The 24,115-nt window shown below is 39.4% G+C and overlaps 1 protein-coding gene across 1 annotated transcript; it reads right to left on the bottom strand.

The window, feature by feature from the left end:
- Positions 1–2,407: 2,407 nt before the first annotated feature.
- LOC145773773 (galectin-5-like) lies at positions 2,408–22,993 on the bottom strand. Its single transcript, XM_082584906.1, has 6 exons — positions 22,900–22,993; positions 21,212–21,298; positions 6,054–6,086; positions 4,470–4,558; positions 4,135–4,297; positions 2,408–3,601 (listed from the first exon to the last, which is right to left on the bottom strand). The coding sequence occupies exons 1-6, from the start codon at positions 22,921–22,923 to the stop codon at positions 3,455–3,457; spliced, it is 543 nt and encodes a 180-aa protein (XP_082441032.1). The 5' UTR covers positions 22,924–22,993; the 3' UTR covers positions 2,408–3,454.
- Positions 22,994–24,115: the final 1,122 nt, after the last annotated feature.

Here is a 24,115-nt window from a genome sequence, read left to right as displayed (position 1 = left end):
ACAAGCACAGATGGATTGTCTTTTAATCTTCTTTCTTGCCAATGAATGTCAAAGTTATTTTTCTTCAGTACCAAACTGAGAAGAAATGTCTTTACTTTTCTTTGCTTCTGTAAGAGTGTAGGCTACCAACCAACAAATCCTCTTTTATTATTTCTTGTAAGGCATCTGCAGCTAATAAGGCCCGGCCGGTAATAAGGCCCACCCCCGAGATCTCCGTTGATACAAATCTTTTCAACAAAAATGAAATCTCTGGTTGCTGCCATGGTGAATTGAGACTGACTGGTAAAGTTTCACAGCCTAAAGTTTACAACTTTTTGAGTTACGGAAAGTTGAAGTTTGAGGGGACTGAAATTGAGTGGTTTTCTTAATTTTCGCATATTTTAGACTGCTCTGGAGTTAACAAACTGCTTTGACTTCGGTTTTTTTGCATTTTATGTGAAAGATATGTGCATGCTGATGCAGTACAACCAATAAATTTAACCTTTTTTTTAATTAAAGCAAGACTGATAATGATGATCACGACTAGGCTAATGTTGGTAATAAGGCTCAGGGGCACATGAGGTAGGAAAATTGTACCATTGTGCACCCTTAGTTAAGAAAGTGACGGTTAAAGACTTGACCAAGCCAAAAGATTCTTGTTACACCATTAATCCAATTTGTTATTGCAATGGAAATATCATAATTTCAGTATCAAAATACTTTAGTATCCCTACCACATCTAAAAACACCATGTCGCTTTGAAAAAAATGGGGCATGGGAAAGCAGGGAATAATTGTCTCTGTGTATTTACTTATTAGTTCTGTGCCTGTGTTGCCGATTAGAAGTTGTTTTGTGGTGTTGTTATTGTGAAAATCACTTTTGAAAATATACCTTTTCTATCACTTTTGGTGCAAATTGAAACCGGGCCTTATTCACAACGCATGCATCTAATAAGGCCCGCTTGAGATTTTTTTTATTTTTTTAATATTTCACTACTCCTTTTACTTAAAAGCTTGTTTCATAGATATGTTGTTTAGATAGACCCAAAGTATCCGTATTCCAAGTTTCGTTCAAAATTATGCAGTATTTAGAAAAATATTGAGGTTTGAAAATTAGCGGGCCTTATTAGCTGCAGGTGCCTTACTTCTAAGTAGTTCTTCTGCACTAGCTGACAACAAACACGTCGTTTATTTTTATGCCTTCAAGTGCTTCTTGGCCTACCAGCTAACAAAAATCTTCTTTTATTTTTTTTATGCTTCTTGGCCTACCAGCTAACAAGAACTCGTCTTTTATTTTTTATGGTCACAGCGGTAAACCATAATCTCTTCGTGGGAAAATTGTAACATAAAGTTCCCGGATCCGTTTGTCTGCATGTAGTGACCGAAAAAGAAACACTCCTCGAAACGTCTATTCTTAAAGTGTATTCCTGTAAAATTAGCCCGCGGCTATCGAAATCGAGATGCAAAGCCGTACACCTCTAAAACTGTCACTACGATACAGATTACTTGGATAAAAGACGGAGAATTTGTCCAGCTAGCAAGCACCAAATAAACCAGTTAAATGTGCGACCGACTTCCAACAAACAACTTCGAGAATGAATCAGAAAAATTTGTGATAACTCAAAGGCACGCCAGCAGTTAGCGCGACGCAACATTTCATGTTTAAACAGGTTTCAACTGAAACAGGTTTAAACAGGTTTGACACAGTCTTACGAACGATGGTGCAATTTTGGCACATGTTTTAGGAATTTCCATGACGTAATATTCAGTAGACTTGAACGGTTTTTATATGACGTTTGATTAGGTGAACAATTGTCTGGAACACTTGTAAACACATAGCCAGTGTCGGGCCTTCTTGACCTCACAGTCAGATAAATCGTTTGCCAGCCATAGATGTATGGCAGGTTTGGGGTCGAAATCTTTTATTTCTGCTGGCTGGTCAGAAGATCTGTTACGTGGTCAGCCGGGAGCCTTGACCTCAGCTTCGTCTTGACAATTTTCAATTGGCTGAACCGCTGAAGCCTCATCTTGGCTGAAGCCACGCAACATCCGTCACGTGATGTTGCGATTCCTTTTTTCTTACGATTTAACACGTGATGTTGCGATTGCCTTTTTCTTACGGTTTAACACACACGGATCACGTGTTTTGTTGTTTGAAGAGAAGCGCAAACCAGAACCACGCACTAACGATCAAACAACATAATAAGATGATATTTTCGCACTGGACAGTCGGACCAGTGCGAAACGATTCGTACTGGTCCGCGGAAAACTCGCACTAGACATTGGCCAGAGTACCAGTGCTAAGATCGAACCCTGATTGGTAAGGAAATGTAAGCTTAAATCAGATATTCATTAAGATATTAGCCTACATTTATTCATCTGTACAATTTTGAAAGCCCACTGGGTGCTGGTAACCTTATGAGGTTTCTGTTTTAGCAAAACCTCTCTGATTGCACAGTGCACACTGTATGTTCTCGTGTTTTTTTTACGCAGGCTACGTTATATTTTGCATCCCAACAAAAATAAACGACTGACTTACACTCAGTAGCTACCTAGGTTACGGTACTTTCATTATCTAAATCACGTAATGACTAGGCAGTGCATTTATAATTTGTTTGTTCATCTATATATATTTTGTAATGATTCCAATGGTACAATCCGAATACAGACACGACATTTTGATATATTTCCGATTAAAAGCAAATGCTGAACCATGTTGTTTCCCAGCAAATTGAAACTATATCAGACAAAATACAGTAGCAACTAGCAGAATCTCAGAGTGAGACCGATAACGAATGTAATCAATGCGAACTCAGCACATTGAAGTTGAGCAAGTGACAACTGAGCTAGCAACAATTCAGCAAATGACTGAAATTGGTAAATAATGAACTTAAGCAAATAAAAATTGAGAAAGTCGATATTTGTAATGTAACAAGTCAGCAAATTTAGTTTAGCAAATGATGACCAAGCAAGTCCGATACTGAATGAAAATTTCATTTCCTGACTTGTGCAGAGGCTGAAATGTACTTGCTGAGTTGTTGCATGCCGAGTGGTCCGACTCTCAATCAATGCAACCACTGTTACAACAAACTACCGCATTTTCAATTGAGCCATCAAGCGTATTACACAAAAAAAGAAGGATTTGGACATAATCTTCATTATTTAGTGTAAAAAAAACAAAAAAAACACAACAACTCAGACAGTAAAATCCGTCATCGGCAGCCAACAACATTTATATAGCGCCAAAGCTACAGGCGCTGTAGGAACATGAATGAACAGAAAAATGTATGCAATATTGGTAATGCATATATATAGCGCCAAAGCTACACAGGCGCTGTAGGAACATGAATGAACAGAAAAATGTATGCAATATTGTTAATGCATGGCAAGGGTTAAAACACACTATTGATTGAAAGCGATCGTTCAAGCAGCAAAATTTAGCGAACATCTAAAATCTACTCGGTCAAGTGTTTCGCTTAAAAAAAGCGCAGCTCCTGAAACGCGGCTCCTTGACCTACTTTAACTTTGGTGATTTGTTGTATTGGCACGCGGTGGCGATAATAGAACTGATGAACTCCGTTCAGCGAGATTTCGAAAGCATGACCTCCAACAGTGATGTCAATCTGTACGACAAAAACAACGATTTCAATTTTCAACAATCTACCTGGCTCAATGGGCGCTAAGAAAAAATGTATCGAATTATGTGAGATAGCAGAAAGACGGTTAAATAGATACATAGCGATTGACAATGACAAAATAAAGAGATACGACACCTGTTAGGTTGATTCCTTTCAGAATGTACCGAAATGATGTAGGTCGAGGTAGCATGGGATATGAATATGTGCAAAGAACAGCTCCATAAAGACCACGAGAGAACAAAGATAGAGTGATGTTGAGGTGGAAAAGTGCCAGAGAAAATATGCAGAAAGTTTGTTTGGAGAAGAGTGATGCAAAAGATCATGCCACATGGGGGAAAATGATTTAAAGCTAAACCAAACAAACCTGGTACAAACTACTGCAAAACGAAAGAACTCACCTAATTAATCCAACACAAGTCTCGTTGGCAGAAACAATCCAGGATAACTTGTCGTCTTGTGCCTTACTTTTTTCACGCTGCAACTTTAAAAATTAGATAAGGAAATACCAGTAAACTTACCAAGAACGGGGAATTGATTGCAAACGGAAATCCCTCTGGTAAATCCCGCTCTTCACTTCCCCACGTTTTGACGCATGTATTGCGAACCACTGCGTTTTCATTGAAACGTGGATTTAAATGAAAGGCGATGTGTTGATCATCAGTGCAGAAGTCGATTGCAAATCTACGAAATGTTTTATATCGTTAAAAGATGCCACAAAAATACTTTTAAAAAACGCCTTTCTTCGGAAAAAATCATCTCTTGTAAACGTTCTTTGTTAATGTAAACCACTCAATTTTAATTAAAATACTGAAGGAGACACAAAAGTGTGCGATGTCACAAAACACATTCTTACCCTTTAGACCCAGGGACAGGCTTCCCAATAATTCTCACAGTTCGATTGAGAATAGTTTGGAACGGGACGAAGTGAAAGGAATTGCTTCTCTGAAAATAACAGCGCTTGAGAAAGCATGTAAAGTCACAAGGCGTAACAAATAGCTTCTGTACCACACTCAGAGTTATAAAGTATCAAATTTATAAGGAAAAGACGTTAGGACACCCCATGCCAAGCTTTTAAATGGAAAAAGCTTTTTTAACAGCTGATTAGGGTTTCTATCAGAAAGCTCAAACAACCTATTCATGGTGAAGAAAGGGGCGTTCTTCCCGGCTATCAGCACAAGGCTGAGCACTCACTAGCACAGCGAGCAGCTGCGATTCGCCAACCATAACGGTGTAGCTTCCACGCTAGCCATTCAGACCATCCAATCAACAATATGTTTCTCGGCAGCCGATTTGTAGCAAGAATTGACAGCGATAGACACGTGTTTCGCCCATGAGGCTGGGCTCATCAGTATCGCACCGTATTCTGCCACAAGTTTATTCGACCACCGGCTTACCAGTCAGTTTAACTCTTATCTTTGTGGAAACAAAGAAAGAGCCAACAAAACCAGCAAGCGCCAGGGCAGAGGACATTGTGAAGAAAGGGGCGTTCTTCCCGGCTATCAGCACAAGGCTGAGCACTCACTAGTACAGCGAGCAGCTGCGATTCGCCAACCATAACGGTGTAGCTTCCACGCTAGCCATTCAGACCATCCAATCAACAATATGTTTCTCGGCAGCCGATTTGTAGCAAGAATTGACAGCGATAGACACGTGTTTCGCCCATGAGGCTGGGCTCATCAGTATCGCACCGTATTCTGCCACAAATTTATTCGACCACCGCTGTACTAGTGAGTGCTCAACTGCTCAGCCTTGTGCTGATAGCCGGGAAGAATGCCCCTTTCTTCACAATGTCCTCTGCCCTGGCGCCTGCTGGTTTTGTTGGCTCTTTCTTTGTTTCCACAAAGATAAGAGTTAAACTGACTGGTAAAGCGGTGGCCGAATAAATTTGTGGCAGAATACGGTGCGATACTGATGAGCCCAGCCTCATGGGCGAAACACGTGTCTATCGCTGTCAATTCTTGCTACAAATCGGCTGCCGAGAAACAACCTATTCATGCCTGGTGTTGGTTGAACAAACATGTGCTGACAGCTTCAAAGAGGTTCAAAAGCAAAACCTAGGTAAAATTGTATCGTTGTTGAGAACAGGCTTTTAGTTCCAAATGGATTAGCCTACTACTTCAGGAGGGTAGGTCAGTCGTCATCTAGAGTGTGTTTAGTCACTATATCAGAAATATGCATTTTTTTCTATATGATGCAATACAAATAACTGTTATTGGTTGATGGATATTGGAAAATTGGCTCATTTGATTAACAAAAAATAAGCGCAGAATTATACACTATATTTTACACAAGAACTTTCGGATCAAGCTTAGGCTAAAATTACAACTTTCTTTGAACCATTTAGATATCTTGAATAAAAACAAACCATTTCGTACAAAATCTTCTTAACAGTTTTATTCTACGTTAAACAAGTTCCCTTATCATTCGTAGTGCTCACCGGAGAATTTATGACGTTTGCCGTATTGGAAATCTGTAATACAAAGGTGTTTACATTGAAAACCTCAGCGTAAGATAATGTGATCTACTTTATGCCTGTAACGTTATTGGGCTTGAGATCTTCTTTCGATGCCGAATCTATGTCACTCTTACTTTAAAGGCCACAACATAAGTGTTGAGCTTGCACACACATCTCCGGCTCTGGGCCGGAGTCATTATAACTTCCGGCCCAAGGGCAGGTTAAAAAATGGCCGCAGTCGGAGGTTGTTCTATCATTAATTAACGGTTCAGTAAATTAAACAAAGGGTTCGCGCAAACATAACTGAGAGTGCAAGACAGGCTCAATCGCATGATTCTGTGGCACCGTGTGCCTTCAGCGTACCACCTGGTGCACCAAGTGGAACATTTCTGCATTCAACTCTGCCGAGGAATAAAAATGTGTCAATATGTGGATTTCATATCACATTTGGAAGGCTAATAAAATTTAATACGTCCCATCGCAACGTACAATTTAAAATTACTTGCATTTTTTTGATCAATGAGGTGGTGAATGGTGATATGTACTAGTCTAATTTTCTTCGTCTGACACCGTATCCTCATTAAAGGTAAAAAACGCATTAGAGTTTTTAAGATTTTGTTTTGACAGAGTTTTTTAATACTGTATTGGTGATATCCTGCCCTTTGATGTCCATGGGAATAACCATCGAGGACGTTCTAAAAAGCGTTGGCTCGACAACAGTGGAAAAGATCGGCGACTGGAAGATTTCGTTTCAGTCGACCCTTAGGACCGGGGAGAGCAAGTCTTTTAGGCGCAGACAGTTCGGCGCCGGTCAAATAGGCTTTACTAGGAACAGCACCTAAATAAACGTGCGCCACAGTGCTCCGCACCTAAATATCCTGACGCTACAGTGCGCGCCTATTTGACCGGCACCTAACTGTCTGCACCTAAAAGACGTGGACCCGGACCGGGTGGCATGGAGAAATGTCATCAGACAAAGTATACATTCGTTGGCATTCAACCCTCCCAATACGGGGAACAGGAGACGTTAAGTCGTATAGATAGATGATTGTCATAGTCGGCTGCATAGCCGAGTGGTGAAAGCCCTGGAACGGCAATCGAAAGGACGCCAGTTCGACACCGCTCAAGAGCATGCGGCTGTGTCTCTGGCAAGACACTTAAAGGCATGCCTGAAGGTGGACACGAAGATTGCCTTCCCGTTCACTTAATCTAAATCTTCAACCAGTGTGCAAAAAGAACACACCATGACATGGTCTTTGATGGCACTTTTCATTAAGTCCCTAAAGTTTAGATGATCCCGTTACTTTCGTGGTCAAAAGTCTGGTGGACAATTAGACATACCGATGTATAATCACATGGACAGGTAAAACTGTATAGTGTATATATATGACATTTGAGCAGAGAGGCGAAGGCGTCTGGGACTTCAGTTGAAAATATGAATTAATTTTGAATGTTTTGTAAATGGGAAAAACATCCACATCAAATTTACTTTTCATAAACTGTCCGATTTTACGAGCAAACATTTTAGATTATTTTCCTGCAAACAGAATAGACAAGCAATGCTTCATGTTTAACTCATTTTCAGCCTTTTTTTGGTTGAACTTCGCGGAGATAATGCAATAAATATATAAAATATGCTTTTGGTTCACCAATTGAGCACTTTGCTAGCAGATATCTTGCTTTTTGGAGTGCGAATAGCTCACCGCTCCGGCAGTTTGAGCACTACATCAAGGTGGGTGAAAGTATCTACATGTGGTTCCTTGCGTACCAGTACCCCAAATGGAAAAAATTACCACTCTGAATTACTTATATAGTAATAAGGCGTTCCTGTCTAGTGTATGGTTACTGCACTGATAAGACCTTCAGGTCGAAACAGTGGTGTCCTGTCTGCAGTTATGTAATGCTCTTGGTTCGCCGATTGAGCACTTTGCTAGCACACATCTTGCTGTTGCATTGCGCATAGCTCATCGCTCCGGCAGTTTGAGCACTGTGGCAGTGGTCGGCAACCTCTGAACCGTGGACGGTCCGCGAAGAGTTCGTTACTGGTCCGCGAAAAGTTCGTATACTTTTGTGAAGGTTCAGAATTATAGTGGTCTAGATCACTGATAAAAATTAAAAAAAAATTCAAGTCAATCTCTTTAATCGAAACATGTGTGTTACTGGGCAATAGGCATCCTTTCTTTACTAAAAAAATATCTGGTGTAGTTTCTTGTGACGGGCAACGCAGCAATGCTCTTATTACATTATTTTCTTGAGACTAGCAATGCTCTTTAAAAAGTTCATAAATGACGAGTGATGGTAGGACTAAGCTGTACATAGCCATCTTCAGTTAGAGGCCTCGTACACGTACGGCATTTGCCCTTGTGGCTGCCAATGCGACATTCTACTTATGCGAGTCTGGATATTCTGTTTGTTACAGCATTTTTGTTTGTTATTCACTTTTTGCATTTTTGTTTGTCGCAACGTTAAAAAATAGACCGTCTGGTGCAAAAGCACGAGACTTTTTCGATAGTTTTTAATGTTGAAGCAGGTGTGACTGTTGTCTTAGCCTGGTTGCGGGCAGAGTTTTAGTCTGATAGTAGCTTACAGAAAGACTCCCATAGAATGCTTGGACTTTAGGAAATTTTAGGTTAACATTGCTGACTGTTGTTGCAGCTGGCTTTATTGTCGAATAACTAGACTTCTTTCAGACGCTGACAATAATAGCTTACTGATGGTAGGCCTACTGCTGGTAGTGTAAATTTTGACTGTTGAGTAACCAGACGCTGACAAAGACTATAGTAAGATATAAACTACCGCGATAAATTCGATTGGTAACAGATCGTTTAGACTTCAGGAAGTTTTTAAGGTTAATATTGCTGACTGTTGTTGTAGCTGGCTTTAGCATATTGTCGAATAACCGAACTTCTTTCAGACGCTGACAAGGACTTTATAGTAAGGAATAAACTATTGCGTTAAATTCAGTTGATCATATAGAATGCTTGGACTTCAGGAAGTTTCAGTTTAATATTGCTGACTTTTTGTGGCTGGCTTTAACATATTGTTAAATAACCAGACTTCTTCCAAACGCAATAGTATAAATAAGTTATAACTATTGCTACATATTATTGCTCAGATATAAACCAGGCCTGGAAAAAATAGGGTATCCGGGAATGAGATTTCCGGGAAATTTGCCGGTTCGGGAAAAAATTGTTGCCGTAAAAATCACGTTACTAACGTCTTTCATTCACCGTCATCGTAATCTGCTTAACATTAATCGTAATTGGCTGATACATTGCAGTTCCGACACTGTTTTGTATCACTGCGTAATGGGGTCTGCTACTATTCGGTGAGTCCGATTCGGTGAGTTCCTAACTTCTAACCCCTAACCCTAAAACGGCAATGATAATTAGGCTACGGTACCCAATAATTTAAAAAAAAAATTGAAAAAATTTCCTGTTGAGGGATCGGACTCACCGAAACGGGCCATTCCGGCGTAATGCATATTTACGACCTCCAGCTTGTATCTCAGAGCTGAACATGTTCTTAGCAAAATTGCACAAATATATTGCAGTAGTCCGCCCGAACGCGTCGTAGAAAGCATGGCAAGTGTCATTGAAAAAATTCGAAATATTTGCGGAGGCACAAAAACATCCACAAATAAAAAATATAATAAAGACATTAGCAAATTAATGTAACAGCATCGTAAACAAGCTCTTAATCTACATTTAATAAAAAACATGGTATTTTAGTACTTAATGACGTTCACTCGAAAATGTACAAAGTGTCTGCTGTGGTGGATAGACTAAACAACAAGAAGTTTTCACTATCTTTTATGTCCCGGTGTAACGGTCCAGGAGTTACTGCGGTCTGAAAGTTACCGTAACTTCTGGACCGCGTATACGCAGTCCGAAAGTTACTGCCAGTCCAGAAGTTACTAAAACAGGGTTTTCAGATTTGACGCTTGCAGCAGATTTTTATAAATGATTTCAACATTGGAAACATGTTGAACTTGAAGACTTATCCACCATCGCATCTTAACAACATGATTTACAGCAGAAACGTAATTGGGAGTGAAGCGAAAATAAGATGAAAGTTAAAAGATGAGTTTTGTACCAGAAGTTGTTGCTGTTTGGGAATGAAATTTGAATTTGTAACCTAACAATTTACGTAGGCTATCATTTTAACCTGATTTGTTTGAATTATACCATTTGAAGTTGTGTCCGTGCCTTACGTGCGTTGGCAAATAAATTTGCATGGGGAGGTGATTGACTAGATGACCACTTAGCCTATAGTCTTTTGCTGTCATCCTGATTGTGCTATGATGCAACCTACAATTCACAATGTAGTATTATGAGTGTTTTATTGACTCGTTGTAGGCTATATGGCGCTGTTGAAACAAATAATTTAATTGATCATCGCTACAAACATTTCCGGAATGGCCCGTTTCGGCGAGTCCGATTCGGCGAGTCCGATTCGACTAGTCCGATTCGGCGAGAGCCTTTTTCGGCGAGTTCCCTATTCGGCGAGAGCCTTTTTCGGCGAGTGCCCTATTCGGCGAGTTTTTGAAATTTTTAAAAGGAAATTATCGGGTACCGTAGCCTAATTACAATTGCCGTTTTCACATCGTTTTAACGTCGCTAAACGTTGAAATCGTGCAGAAAGGAATAAAAATAAAATGTTTGAATAATTAAATTAAAATTCGTCATGTCAGTTCAGTTATTTTTATTTTTGACCATCATATCAAAAACAATACACGTCAACATAGCAAAGGTAGAAGCGACAAAACGCGAACGTTAAAACGTGCTTGAATTCGTCATGTCAGTTCAGTTATTTTTATTTTTGACCATCATATCAAAAACAATACCCGTCAACATAGCAGAGGTAGAAGCGACAAAACGCGAACGTTAAAACGTGCTTGAATTCGTCATGTCAGTTCAGTTGTTTTTATTTCTGATCATGATATCAAAAACAATTCACGTCAACATAGCAAAGGTGTAGAAAAAAGTAGAAGCGACAAAACGCGAACGTTAAAACGTGCTTGTGACCGAAGTAAGTTATTAAGTTATTGAGTTATTGATGTCTATAAGTTAGTACTTTTGAATAGTTAAAATCATAGGCGCCTAACTATTTTTTTGGCCGTGGGGGCGAAAGCGTGTTTCATCAGCAGCAACGTAAATTCAGCGAAATGTCACGCAGATGGATGACGTAATTATGTCGTCACACTAGGATTGCTTTTATTGCCACACTCTGAGTTATCGCTACGTTCGACCTACCGTTAATTATTATAAACAAAGCTCGACCAAAACACATGCTATGCGTCTGCGTTGGCTAGCGGTTGATGGACTGCGACTCTTTAAGCTAAGCGCAACATAAAGTTTAGCAACGAACAAGAGACGAAAAGGTTTACTAAAAGGTATACTGTAAATGGAATGAAAATACTAACTTGATCATATGCTTGAAAATATACCTGTTGAAAGCAAAATCATTCATGTTTACATCAATTCAACAGCACGTCACCTTTAATAAATTTAAAAGTTGCTGACATCCGTATACAGCCCCTTGAAAAATAGTTACAGAGAGACGTTTGATTAAGTTTTCGTCTTGACATTGCTCCCTTTTCACTACAATATCACAACTTATGGCTGACCAGCTTTCAAGTTTCAATTCGCTGTAATACGCCCGTTTTCGTGTTGCAGATGAAACAAAACATGCGCATATTCCCCGCCTTTGATCGGGTTTCTATGGCAACGGACGTGTGTGCGCCATGCAGTTTGCGCGAGGCCGTTGTTGTGTTGATTATGCCGCTTGTGCGACTGTGGGCAGTGCGGTTTGTACCAGCCCTTGTTACGTTGGTTAGTGGTAACCTCGGGCCGAGACTTCAAGTTCATTTTCACAGCAACCGATTCACTGCCGCAACAATTCTCTGCAGAGGTTTCGACTTTCGAAAGCGACAGCGAGACTGTTTGCAAGCGTCTGCAGACGTTAAATCAACGTAAATATGACAGATTTTTTTGTCTGGGGTGGGATTGTAGCATCGCTACTCGTTCTAGTGATTATTTACTGCAAAGCTGTTGCGGTTTGCATTTAAAAATGTTTTCCTGCTGCCGATCGCTAGTTCATCTATTGTTTTATGTATCAATGCCGCATAAAAAGTTAATCCCACGCGGAAATATGCGTGGGGGCCTGGTCCCCACGGCTTAGGCGCCTATGGTTAAAATGATTAGTTTGGAACAACAAATGTGTGACCTACACTCCTACAGCTTAGATTGAAAGGAAATTATCGGGTAGGCTACCGTAGCCTAGTTATCCCGACCAGCAAAAATTTGTTCCAAGAACCCAGTTAGCCTAACAGTTCATTTTTACATTGTAGTAACAAAATGAAAAGGCTAACCAAGTGTGTGGCCTATCGTTTTAACGTCGCTAAACGTTGAAATCGTGTAGAAAAGGGTGCTTTTGCTGACTAGGATACGTTGAAACTGAGAAACATCCAAGCACGTTTTAACGTTCGCGTTTTGTCGCTTCTACCTCTGCTATGTTGACGTGTATTGTTTTTCATATGATGGTCAGAAATAAAAACAACTGAACTGACATGACGAATTTTAATTTAATAGTTCAAACATTTTCTTTTTATTCCTTTCTGCACGATTTCAACGTTTAGCGACGTTAAAACGATGTAAAAACGGCAATTATAATTAGGCTACGGTACCCGATAATTTCCTTTCAAAAATTTCAAAAACTCGCCGAATAGGGCTCTCGCCGAAAAGGGCTCTCGCCGAATAGGGAACTCGCCGAATCGGACTAGTCGAATCGGACTCGCCGAATAGTAGCAGACCCAACATTTCAAAGTTTAAATCGCGGCTATACGTGAATCGGTGGCATTTAATAAACTATACAGGCCTTAATATATCGTGCAAAGTTTGCATTTGAAGGCTGACTTGTTAGCCGCTGGTCTTGAGTTGTAGTTGACGAACATAGTCTTTGACTATATTTTATGTAGGCCTATTTCATGAAAGTTAAAACCAAAGTTTTCCAGTGAATGAAGCACTGAGCCTATTTTTGTTCTGGTTTTTCATAACTACCGTTTTGAAGAAATATAAAGTAACTTAGGCTACATGTAGGCCAACCGGTAGTCAAAACGCCATCAACCTTCAGTGAGTAGGCTATCACAGTCTCACACGAGGGGAAGGCTTTAGCTTTTACGAAAGTTGAACCATAGGCATACGAAGCCGAGCAACGTTATCAAGTTTAACATATTAAAGATTATTATATTTACAAAAAACACAAAACTACGCAACAATTAAATATCGAACGTTTTCGACATCACAAGATGTCCTCTTCAGGAATAATATACATACAACTTAACTACATCTAAATAAAATACAATGGTTAACTAAATCTATAAACAGGAAAATACAAAAACTGCACAGTACTTCTGACTAGCTCAAACTCAACGATAGGCTCCACGAGAATCAAAGGTAACTGCATCAAAAGGTGTTATCCAAACAGTGTATAACCCATTTTGATGCAGTTACCTTGTATAACACCTTTTGTATAACCTTTTGTATTGTATAACACCTTGACTCGTCAGCATGCGCGTTCAGTCAGTGTGAAGTCATTTTGATGTAGCCTAATGTTGTAAGCAGTTTCAGAAATATTTTGTTGTGTTCGAAAACATATTTTGTAACATATAGTCAACAAAACAATAGGGTTTTGTGTTGCTGCTAATGTTAGGACAAGCGTCAGAAAATGATACGGTTTGAATATTTCCAAATTAAACTTAGCCTACGTGCACTTTGTTTAGGGGTCTGTTACTATTCGGCGAGTCCGATTCGACTAGTCCGATTCGGCGAGTTCCCTATTCGGCGAGTTTCCTATTCGGCGAATTTTTGAAATTTTTGAAAGGAAATTATCGGGTAAGGTAGCCTAATTATAATTGCCGTTTTTACATCGTTTTAACGTCGCTAAACGTTGAAATCGTGCAGAAAGGAATAAAAAGATAATGTTTGAACTATTAAATTAAAATTCGTCATGTCAGTTCAGTTGTTTTTATTTTTGACCATCATATCAAAAACAATACACGTCAACATAGCAAAGGTAGAAGCGACAAAACGCGAACGTTAAAACGTGCTTGAATTCGTCATGTCCATTCAGTTGTTCATCTTTCTGATCATGATATCAAAAACAATACACGTCAACATAGCAAAGGTGTAGAAAAAGGTAGAAGTGACAAAACGCGAACGTTAAAACGTGCTTGTGACCGAAGTAAGTTATTGAGCTGAAAGAAATTTGGCACGGTCGCAACACTTTCAGAAAAATTTAAGATATGAAGGAAAAATAAAACAAAGAAAATGTTACAAAAAAAAAATAAAATAGATCATGTTTATGTCTATAAGTTAGTACTTTTGAATAGTTGAAATGATTAGTTTGGACCAACAAATATATGGCCTACAGCTTGGATTGAAAGGAAATTATCGGGTACCGTAGCCTAGTTATCCCGACCAGCAAAAAATTGTTCCAAGAACACAGTTCATTTTTACATTGTAGTAACAGAATGAAAAGGCTAAACAAATGTGTGGCCTATCGTGTTCACGTCGCTAAACGTTGAAATCGTGTAGAAAAGGGAGCTTTTGCTGACTAGGATACTTTGAAACTGAGAAACATTCACAGAAGCCCTGCGATTTGTTCCAAGAACCCATTTAGCATAATATTTCATTTGTACATTGATTCAACGTCTGAATACATTATCTTAAAAATGCAACGTATCGTAGGGCTTCTGTGAATGTTTCTCATTTTCAAAGTATCCTAGTCAGCAAAAGCTCCCTTTTCTACACGATTTCAACGTTTAGCGACGTTGAATGTTTACCCGATAATTTCCTTTCAATCTAAGCTGTAGGAGTGTAGGTCACACATTTGTTGATCCAAACTAATCATTTTAACCATAGGCGCCTAAGCCGTGGTGGCCAGACCCCCACGCATATTTCCGCGTGGGAGCAACTTTTTATGCGGCATTGATACATAAAACAATAGATGAACTAGCGATCGGCAGCAGGAAAACATTTTTAAATGCAAACCGCAACAGCTTCGCAGTAAATAATCACTAGAACGAGTAGCGATGCTACAATCCCACCCCAGACAAAAAAATCTGTCATTTTTACGTTGATTTAACGTCTGCAGACGTTGAATCAATGTAAAAATGACTGATTTTGCTGCCTGTGACATAGCAAAAATCCACCATTTTGCGTCGATTCAATGTCATCAGATGTTGAATGCACCCAAAAACAACATAATTTGCTACGTTGACGCAGCGTGCGTTTAACTTAATGCGCTTGCAAACAGCCTCGTTGTCGCTTTCGAAAGTCGAAACCTCTGCAGAGAATTGTCGCGGCAGTGAATCGGTTGCTGTGAAAATGAACTTGAAGTCTCGGCCCGAGGTTACCACTAACCAACGTAACAAGGGCTGGTACAAACCGCACTGCCCACAGTCGCACAAGCGGCATAATCAACACAACAACGGCCTCGCGCAAACTGCATGGCGCACACACGTCCGTTGCCATAGAAACCCGATCAAAGGCGGGGAATATGCGCATGTTTTGTTTCATCTGCAACACGAAAACGGGCGTATTACAGCGAATTGAAACTTGAAAGCTGGTCAGCCATAAGTTGTGATATTGTAGTGAAAAGGGAGCAATGTCAAGACGAAAACTTAATCAAACGTCTCTCTGTAACTATTTTTCAAGGGGCTGTATACGGATGTCAGCAACTTTTAAATTTATTAAAGGTGACGTGCTGTTGAATTGATGTAAACATGAATGATTTTGCTTTCAACAGGTATATTTTCAAGCATATGATCAAGTTAGTATTTTCATTCCATTTACAGTATACCTTTTAGTAAACCTTTTCGTCTCTTGTTTCATGCTAATAAATCTAGTTCGTTGCTAAACTTTATGTTGCGCTTAGCTTAAAGAGTCGCAGTCCATCAACCGCTAGCCAACGCAGACGCATAGCATGTGTTTTGGTCGAGCTTTGTTTATAATAATTAACGGTAGGTCGAACGTAGCGATAACTCAGAGTGTGGCAATAAAAGCAATCCTAGTGTGACGACATAATTACGTCATCCATCTGCGTGACATTTCGCTGAATTTACGTTGCTGCTGATGAAACACGCTTTCGCCCCCACGGTAGGGTGCATCATCTCCCCCTTATTTTTTAAATCAAAGTTGTGCCATTGAGAAATGGTGTCCATTTTAGGTCAGACTCAGCCAAAAAAATTATGGGGGTTGTGGGACCCCCCCTACCACCACCTCCGCAACCCCCCAAATCCGCTTCACTAAAATCGCAATAACTCAAAAACCAAACAAGATAGACAAATGGTGTTTAGTATCAACATCATCGCAACTACTTGATTTAATTCAAATCTGCCAAAAAATTTGCAATTTTATGTGAATTTTAATTTTCGATTTTGCGACAGGGTTTGTATGTTTATGTGTAATACGAAAAATATGAAAATCAATCTTCATGTTGACTTTTCCAGTCGCTTGTAGATTTCTGGCTGGTTAAGTTTAAGACTGCTCAAAAGTATTCTAGTCATTCTCAATAAGTTCATAACATTTGAACTATTGAACTTATTCTATTACAGGGATAAGTACCCGTACTGTAATTAAGCACGGCTATCAATCTTGTTAATTTCTAGAGCACACTTCTTGTTTATTTTGTTGCAAGTTGTGCTTTCATGACTTCAAATAGAGCATTATATGATGATAACAACAAGCTTGGTGGCAAGATATCATTTGAGGATGCAGTTTTGAAAGGAGCTAAACTAATTCAGGTGTTCCCCAGCTCTAGTCGATAAATGTCTTGTTGATTGTTGATCGACATACATCGGTATGTCAAAAAGACATTTATCGACTAGAGCTGGGGAACACCTGAATTTGAATTCTGTACAGAAAAGTGCCATTAAAGATCACATTTTCTCATGTACAGAATGCCAAAATAACGTTTCTATCAAGCAATTTGAGATCATGTCCAGAGGCAGGTCTGAGTATCAAACTAAGATCTTGGAAGCCTTGTACATAAAACGTCACAATCCACTTTTGAACAGACAATTGTATGCTTGCGGCTCGTCTTTCTTGCTCTCTGTATTTTTAAAATTAGTTTTTTCACACCTTGCCTTTCTACCATATCATGTGATCTGTTTAACACCTTTTGATGCAGTTACCTTTGATTCTCGTGGAGCCTATCGTTGAGTTTGAGCTAGTCAGAAGTACTGTGTAGTTTTTTGTCTTTTCCTGTTTATAGATTTAGTTTAACCATTGTATTTTATTCAGATGTAGTTAAGTTGTATGTATATTATTCCTGAAGAGGACATCTTGTGATGTCGAAAACGTTCGATATTTAATTTGTTGCGTAGTTTTGTGTTTCTATATGTAATAAACTTGAAGATGTTAAACTTGATCACGTTACTCGGCTTCGTATGCCTATATTTCCTAAATAAACAAAGAAAAGATGCTACAGACCTTGCTACTCAACTGCTGACAAAAAATGATAGCAGTGATATCCCTAGGGCGGACTATGAAGAGCTTTTACAACTACTTCTTTTTAGTTTTCAAACACCCCTCCCACACAAGCCATTCAAATTCAAAAAACCAGGTGCAAATCATAAAGCTCGATGGATGGCTAAAGTGATTTATGCAATAAAGCTTTCATTGCTATCTATGGAGGCGGAAAAAGTGATGGATCCAAATAATGCCAGAAAATGCTTGATTTTACAACCCAAGGACACCAAAAAGCTGAAAAGATATGCATTGTGCAATGTTTCTTTTGTATGTGTACATTCCTTGGTGGTTTCGTTGTGGTTCTGCAATATCTGCTCCACAGGCTGACCTAGCAATGATAAAAACATTGCATCAATACAAACAGATTGATGCAATAGCAGCGTCAAGTGCTTTTAAAAAGCTCCATTTACATTTGTGGTACTTGACTAAAGAGATGGTCCCACTTTCCCTGTTTGATGACCACGTTAAGGATGAAGAGAAATGGGAAATTGCTCAAGCTCTGTTAAAAGTAAAGGAATCAGTCCCTCAAAAGAGACAAGGTAATGGAAAGCCAACATTTCCAATGCTGGTTGATGAAAACTCTTCCCTGGCAGACTTGATAGGAGAAGATTCATGGTACTTTTTTAAACTGTTAAAGTTGGAAACAGATTTTTTAAAAAGAGATGTTAAAGAGTGGCCAAAAGATGAACAATATTTAACTGGAAGAAAAAAATCAGCATCAATTACTGTTGTTAATGACTGCTCAGAGAGAGGAGTTAAGTTGGCCACAGACTTCCAACCATCAGCTAAAATACCAAAACACTTTGAGAATACACTTCAAGTGGTGGAGAAAAGCAGATCCAATAGGCCAAACTTAAGGAAAAAGCCGCTCACATAAGATATGGTAGATTTATCAATTGTCTTACCAAGTGAGCAACACATCATTATTCATTGCATTATAATATACTGATATTGTATCTACACCATTCATTTTTGTACACTTTTTTATTCCAAGAGAATCTCCTGATAAGCAAGCACGCACATGTATTCCTCACATTGTACTAAGACAGTAACGTGTTTTTGATGTGTTGATATATTTCACTCTATCAGTGTGTGTTGTGTATCTGTATCTGTTTAATTGGAAACTGGGTATGGCAGCAAATAACAGCAGGCTTGCTTTACACCAAGATGGAAATAATGCAAAAACTTGTATGACAACATTAAAATAATACAAATTGGCTATGAACTAACTTAATTAGGCCAGTTATCACAAAATCAGATATTTTATAGCAAATGATATTTCAAAATTTGGTTGATTTTCAAATATTTTTGTATTTTGCATGAACCTACGAACCCTGTCACAAAATCAAAAATTAAAATTCACATAAAATTGCAAATTTTTGGCAGATTTGAATTAAATCAAGTAGTTGCAATGATGTTGATACCAAACACCATTTGTCTATCTTGTTTGGTTTTTGAGTTATTGCGATTTTAGTGAAGCGGATTTGGGGGGTTGCGGAGGTGGTGGTAGGGGGGGTCCTACAACCCCCATAATTTTTTTGGCTGAATCTGACCTAAAATGGACACCATTTGTCAATGGCACAACTTTGATTTAAAAAATAAGGGGGAGATGATGCACCCTACCCCACGGCCAAAAAAATAGTTAGGCGCCTATGATTTTAACTATTCAAAAGTACTAACTTATATACATAAACATTATTTTTTTTGTAACATTGTCTTTGTTTTATTTTTCCTTTATATCTTAAATTTTTCTGAAGGTGATGCAACCTTGCCAAACTTCTTTCAACTCAATAACTTACTTCGGTCACAAGCACGTTTTAACGTTCGCCTTTTGTCGCTTCTACCTTTTTCTACACCTTTGCTATGTCGACGTGCATTGTTTTTGATATCATGATCAGAAAGAAAAACAACTGAACTGACATGACGAATTCAAGCACGTTTTAACGTTCGCGTTTTGTCGCTTCTACCTTTACTATGTTGACGTGTATTGTTTTTGATATGATGGTCAAAAATAAAAATAACTGAACTGATATGACGAATTCAAGCACGTTTTAACGTTCGCGTTTTGTCACTTCTACCTTTGCTATGTTGACGTGTATTGTTTTTGATATGATGGTCAAAAATAAAAATAACTGAACTGACATGACGAATTTTAATTTAATAGTTCAAACATTATATTTTTGTTCCTTTCTGCACGATTTCAACGTTTAGCGACGTTAAAACGATGTAAAAACGGCAATTGCAATTAGGCTACGGTACCCGATAATTTCCTTTTAAAAATTTCAAAAACTCGCCGAATAGGGCACTCGCCGAATAGAGAACTCGCCGAATCGGACTAGTCGAATCGGACTCGCCGAATCGGACTCGCCGAATCGGACTCGCCGAAACGGGCCATTCCGTTGTTTAGTGTCCTATAAATGCTTAGAAATTATTCTGTTCTGTGAACTGATGTATTTTTTTCTTCATAATAAACAACTAGTTGAATAATTTCACAATGGTGAAAGGTATAATCACTTGAGAGTAATGCGACTACACCAGAAAACAATAGCCCAGACGGAGACTTCTCCGCAATAGTGGATGAAAAATTAAAAGCAATAGACACAAAAGGAAATTGAACAAAAGCGTATTGTGCTGCATCATGGGGGTTTGCCAATATCCTAGCAAGCAATAATGCGACGAAAAATACTGCGAGTGATGAAATTAAATACGCACAGTAAGGAGAGTTTCGAAAAATTAATTACGCACTTAACGGGTTAAAAGAGTTAAGGTTAGGAAAAGATCGAGAAAAAAAATTAAATAAAGCCGAAGTTGCTGATCACAGTTTCCGCAAACAAACAAGCTTAAAAGATCGATAGAAAAAAATATTAGAACAAAGCCTAAGTCGCTGATCGCAGTTTTTCCGCAGTTTCCGCAAACATTTAAAATTTCCGGTAATGATCCTAAGAGTTTGCCGAAGTCGCTGATCGCAGTTTCAGCAAACATTTTAAAAGGGTTAGGGTTGAGATAAAAAAAAGAGATCGGGGTTTCCGCAAACATTTTAAAATTTCTGGTAATGATCCTGAGAGTTTTTGTTTGTTTGCAGAAACTGCGATCAGCGACTTCGGCTTTGTGCTATTTTTTCTCTCGATCTTTTCAGAGGGGAAATTTTAAAATGTTTGCGAAAACTGCAATCAGCGACTTTTTTAATTTTTTCTCTTGATCTTTTTAGGATACGAACTGTTCAGAGTACGAGCTAGGTTGCATCCTACAAAAACCGGAATGGCCGGTTTCGGCTAGTCCGATTCAGCTAGTCCGATTCGGCTGGTCCGATTCGGCTGGACCAATTCGGCTAGTCCGATTCGGCTAGTTCCCTGTTCGGGTACAGTCTTTCTCGGCTAGTTCCCTACTCGACAAATTTTTGCAAATCCAACCATAATCCTGAACTGTAATCCACAAACCAGCCGAAAAAGACTGCAGCCGAATCGGACTAGCCGAATTGGACCAGCCGAATAGTAGCAGACACTACAAAAACAACCAGTGGTTTCAAACAGCAATATTCAGTAATAAGATCTCACACAGTATGACTGTCTTATTTTTAAAACACTTAAAATGTAATCTAAAACTTACCATTTCATTGAGGGACAGTTTATCCATTTTAGCTGTTAAATAAAACAATACCGGTACACTGTGTTGTTTTACAATATCTAGCAGCACCTGTATTAAAGAAGTGGTTACATTCATGTAGCCATACGGTACCTGGTTTGATTTTTGAATCTTTATCCTCGGATTGACAAAGCCTGGATAGGTTATTCCTGGTAGTTTCGCATACTTGTAGGAAGGCTCTTGACGCAGGGCCAGTTACCAAGATTGACAGAATGAAGTTCCCGATTGATGAACTGTTGTTGCTGGGAAATTATTCCATCCATTACATGCCGCTGAATGGAAAGCAGTTCTTAACGTGCATTGCTCAAGCGCACACACCGAGAGTCGAACTAGCGTTGCTTGATCTGGAAGCTTCTTCGTTCCAGAAGTCACACGCTAACCAACTGAGCTATAGGGGAAGACAGACATACCTATGTATGTTGTGGTATGTTGACCAAGCACAAGAAACCTTTACCAATTATACCAGTTGTTGATTTATAAATTTGGTAACTTCTGTTATAGCCTACTTCGGCGAGATCAAGAGCCTTAGCATGTTCACGATGGGTGTTCAAAATTGCCAGGTCATTCAAGCGCTGCTGCGTTTGTGTGAAAATGCAGATATATGTTTTCAATCTGCGAAAAACGCTCCACGCAGAACTTGGTAAAACAATGTAAGTTTTCAATGCTGAGATGAAACTTGGTGACATGTCGGCTAAAGCAGAATTTTTGCGGATTTATTCACAAACTTTATGCACTGAGATTGGTCGGTAAGTCTTTTGCATCGAGCAAACAGAAGCTGGCGCTTTCACACAACGTCTGCCATATTCCAGTTGCCATAAAACAAGCTTACATCTTCCATTTCTGCATGGGTCACCTCTGGATCTTCCAGAAGGCGTCGCAATGCATTTGAAACCTGCAGCGGACGTGACTGATAACAACGAAGAAGAGAGCTTGCCGCGGTTTTAAAAACACTTTTGAACAGATTCACGAAGAAATTCTCAGTTTCTCCTTCAGCGGAAGTGTGACGGACCAGTGGGACTGATGGTAAATCAGTCTGCAGACATTGACTTCACCACTGTCCAGTGTCCATCCTCGAAGCACTGGTTTCTTCATCAATGTCATCTCTACGTTCATTCGTGCTGGACGTGGCTTGTTCAGCGTTATCATCTCGACGCCTTTTGGAAGCTAGTTTTAAGAATGCGCGAATAGATGTTTGACTTTGCTTCATGTTTAACTTTTCAATAATGAAATGACAACATCGCGCGGTGCCCAAATTTATACCCAGCAACAAGTTTGTAAAGAAAGATTTGTAAAAAGCAACTGTTTCAGTACGTCTTTAGTTTGTATCGGTTATTTTCAGGGAGTCGAACCGTTTGATTTTTCCGGTTCGGGTCCGGTTCTGGTTCAAAGATTGTTTCAAAATTTGGTTCAGTTCCGGTTCGGGTTCGAAGAAACTTAAAACCGGTTTTATAAGTTCCGGTTCGGGTCCGATAAAATTAGGCCTAGGCCTACTATTGCCCAACTACTAACTAGCCTAATGGGGCGTGAAAACCGCAAGGTTGGCAACACTGATCTCAACACTGCTTTGCTCAATTAACTTGCCTTTGTTGCTTGTTGCACAAGTTACAATCAAACTATATTGTCTATGATGTCACAGAACAGAAGTTGCTTACCTCAAACTTTCCTCTCCAAAGCATCGATGATAGTGGATCGTGTGTTACGGAATAGGCTATAATTCATCCGTACAATGTGGCCTCCAAGATAACAACATGCTACGTGCAACTTCACTTACCACAATGCGAACAATGACGTAATGCTGGAGTGAACCGCTTTTTTCAACCGGTTCGGGTTCGGTTTAAGCTAACTCAAATTTTCGGTTCAGTTCCGGTTAAGGTTCAGACAAAATCGCACCAAAACCGGTTTACAAAAATCCAGTTCGGGTTCGGTTCGACTCCCTGGTTATTTTATTGTCATGTTCATTGTGATGTCATATTCATATTCCGTTACACTGACCCGGAACTGAAGTTTGATTGTGGGGTAACGAAAGTGGGACCATTTGGAGAAAAGATCAAACATGTTTTTTCTCACCAGGAATTGTCAGCGTGTGGCAGTTGCCGTAGCAACAACAATGCAGTGAGTACCGAAAATGGTTTGCGGATGCTGATTTTTGTTTTTAACTGCGACGATATTCAATAAGTAAATTGAGGAAACGTACGACATATGCTTTTAGAAGAGAGGAGTGCGATGAATCCTCGTATCCGATTTAGCGTTTCAAATACAGACACACTTGTCAGCGCAATTTCGATCACCACGAAAAGCTAGGCCACGCGGATTCTAATTGTCTTGGATTTCTGCTCTAGACAGGTTTTCAACATGTGATATCCCAAGAGAGAGAGAGAGATGAGTTCGGCGGTTTTACAGCGTATGATATTGCCTTGATATCAAATCGTGCCCAAACACATTTTTTTGAACGCAGCGTTGTTGCGGAATTGCTTTGTTCTGTCGGATACCAAGCGACATACATAGCATAAAACAAGCAGTTGCGCTGCAGTTGGTTGGATAATTCAGCGTTTAACAAAAACAGAAATAATTGTAACGAACACTTCATAAGTATCATGAAAACAGGGTGGGCAAAACATATTTTGCCCACCCTCGTTTGACAGCCGGGGTGGGCGTCGCCCACCCAGCCCACCCTATTTCGACGCCTATGCCGGTATATCATAATCATAAAGACAACACAGGAGCAAAGAAGAACTGGTAATATGTGATTATTCATAATTTGGAAGTCTGCGTACACAGTTGTCAGTTGTGCAGACATGAAAAAATTTTCATGGTCCAAAACAAGCACTAGATCAGGACAGTTACCGTACAAGCACACATTGCCTCTAC

The sequence above is a fragment of the Aplidium turbinatum genome, chromosome 1 (genome assembly GCF_918807975.1).
Source record: "Aplidium turbinatum chromosome 1, kaAplTurb1.1, whole genome shotgun sequence".
In the NCBI taxonomy this organism is placed as follows: Eukaryota; Metazoa; Chordata; class Ascidiacea; order Aplousobranchia; family Polyclinidae; genus Aplidium; species Aplidium turbinatum.
Note: the sequence above shows the minus strand (reverse complement) of the source record. Positions and strands in the feature narration are given on the sequence as shown.

Coding starts and splice junctions, on each gene's coding strand:
- LOC145773773 (XM_082584906.1), bottom strand. CDS start 22,923: ATGCTTTGGAGAGGAAAGTTTGAG. Junction 21,299..22,899: donor TTTGGAGAGGAAAGTTTGAG/GTAAGCAACTTC, acceptor TCTTTAATACAG/GTGCTGCTAGATATTGTAAA. Junction 4,298..4,469: donor CCTGTCCCTGGGTCTAAAGG/GTAAGAATGTGT, acceptor AACATTTCGTAG/ATTTGCAATCGACTTCTGCA.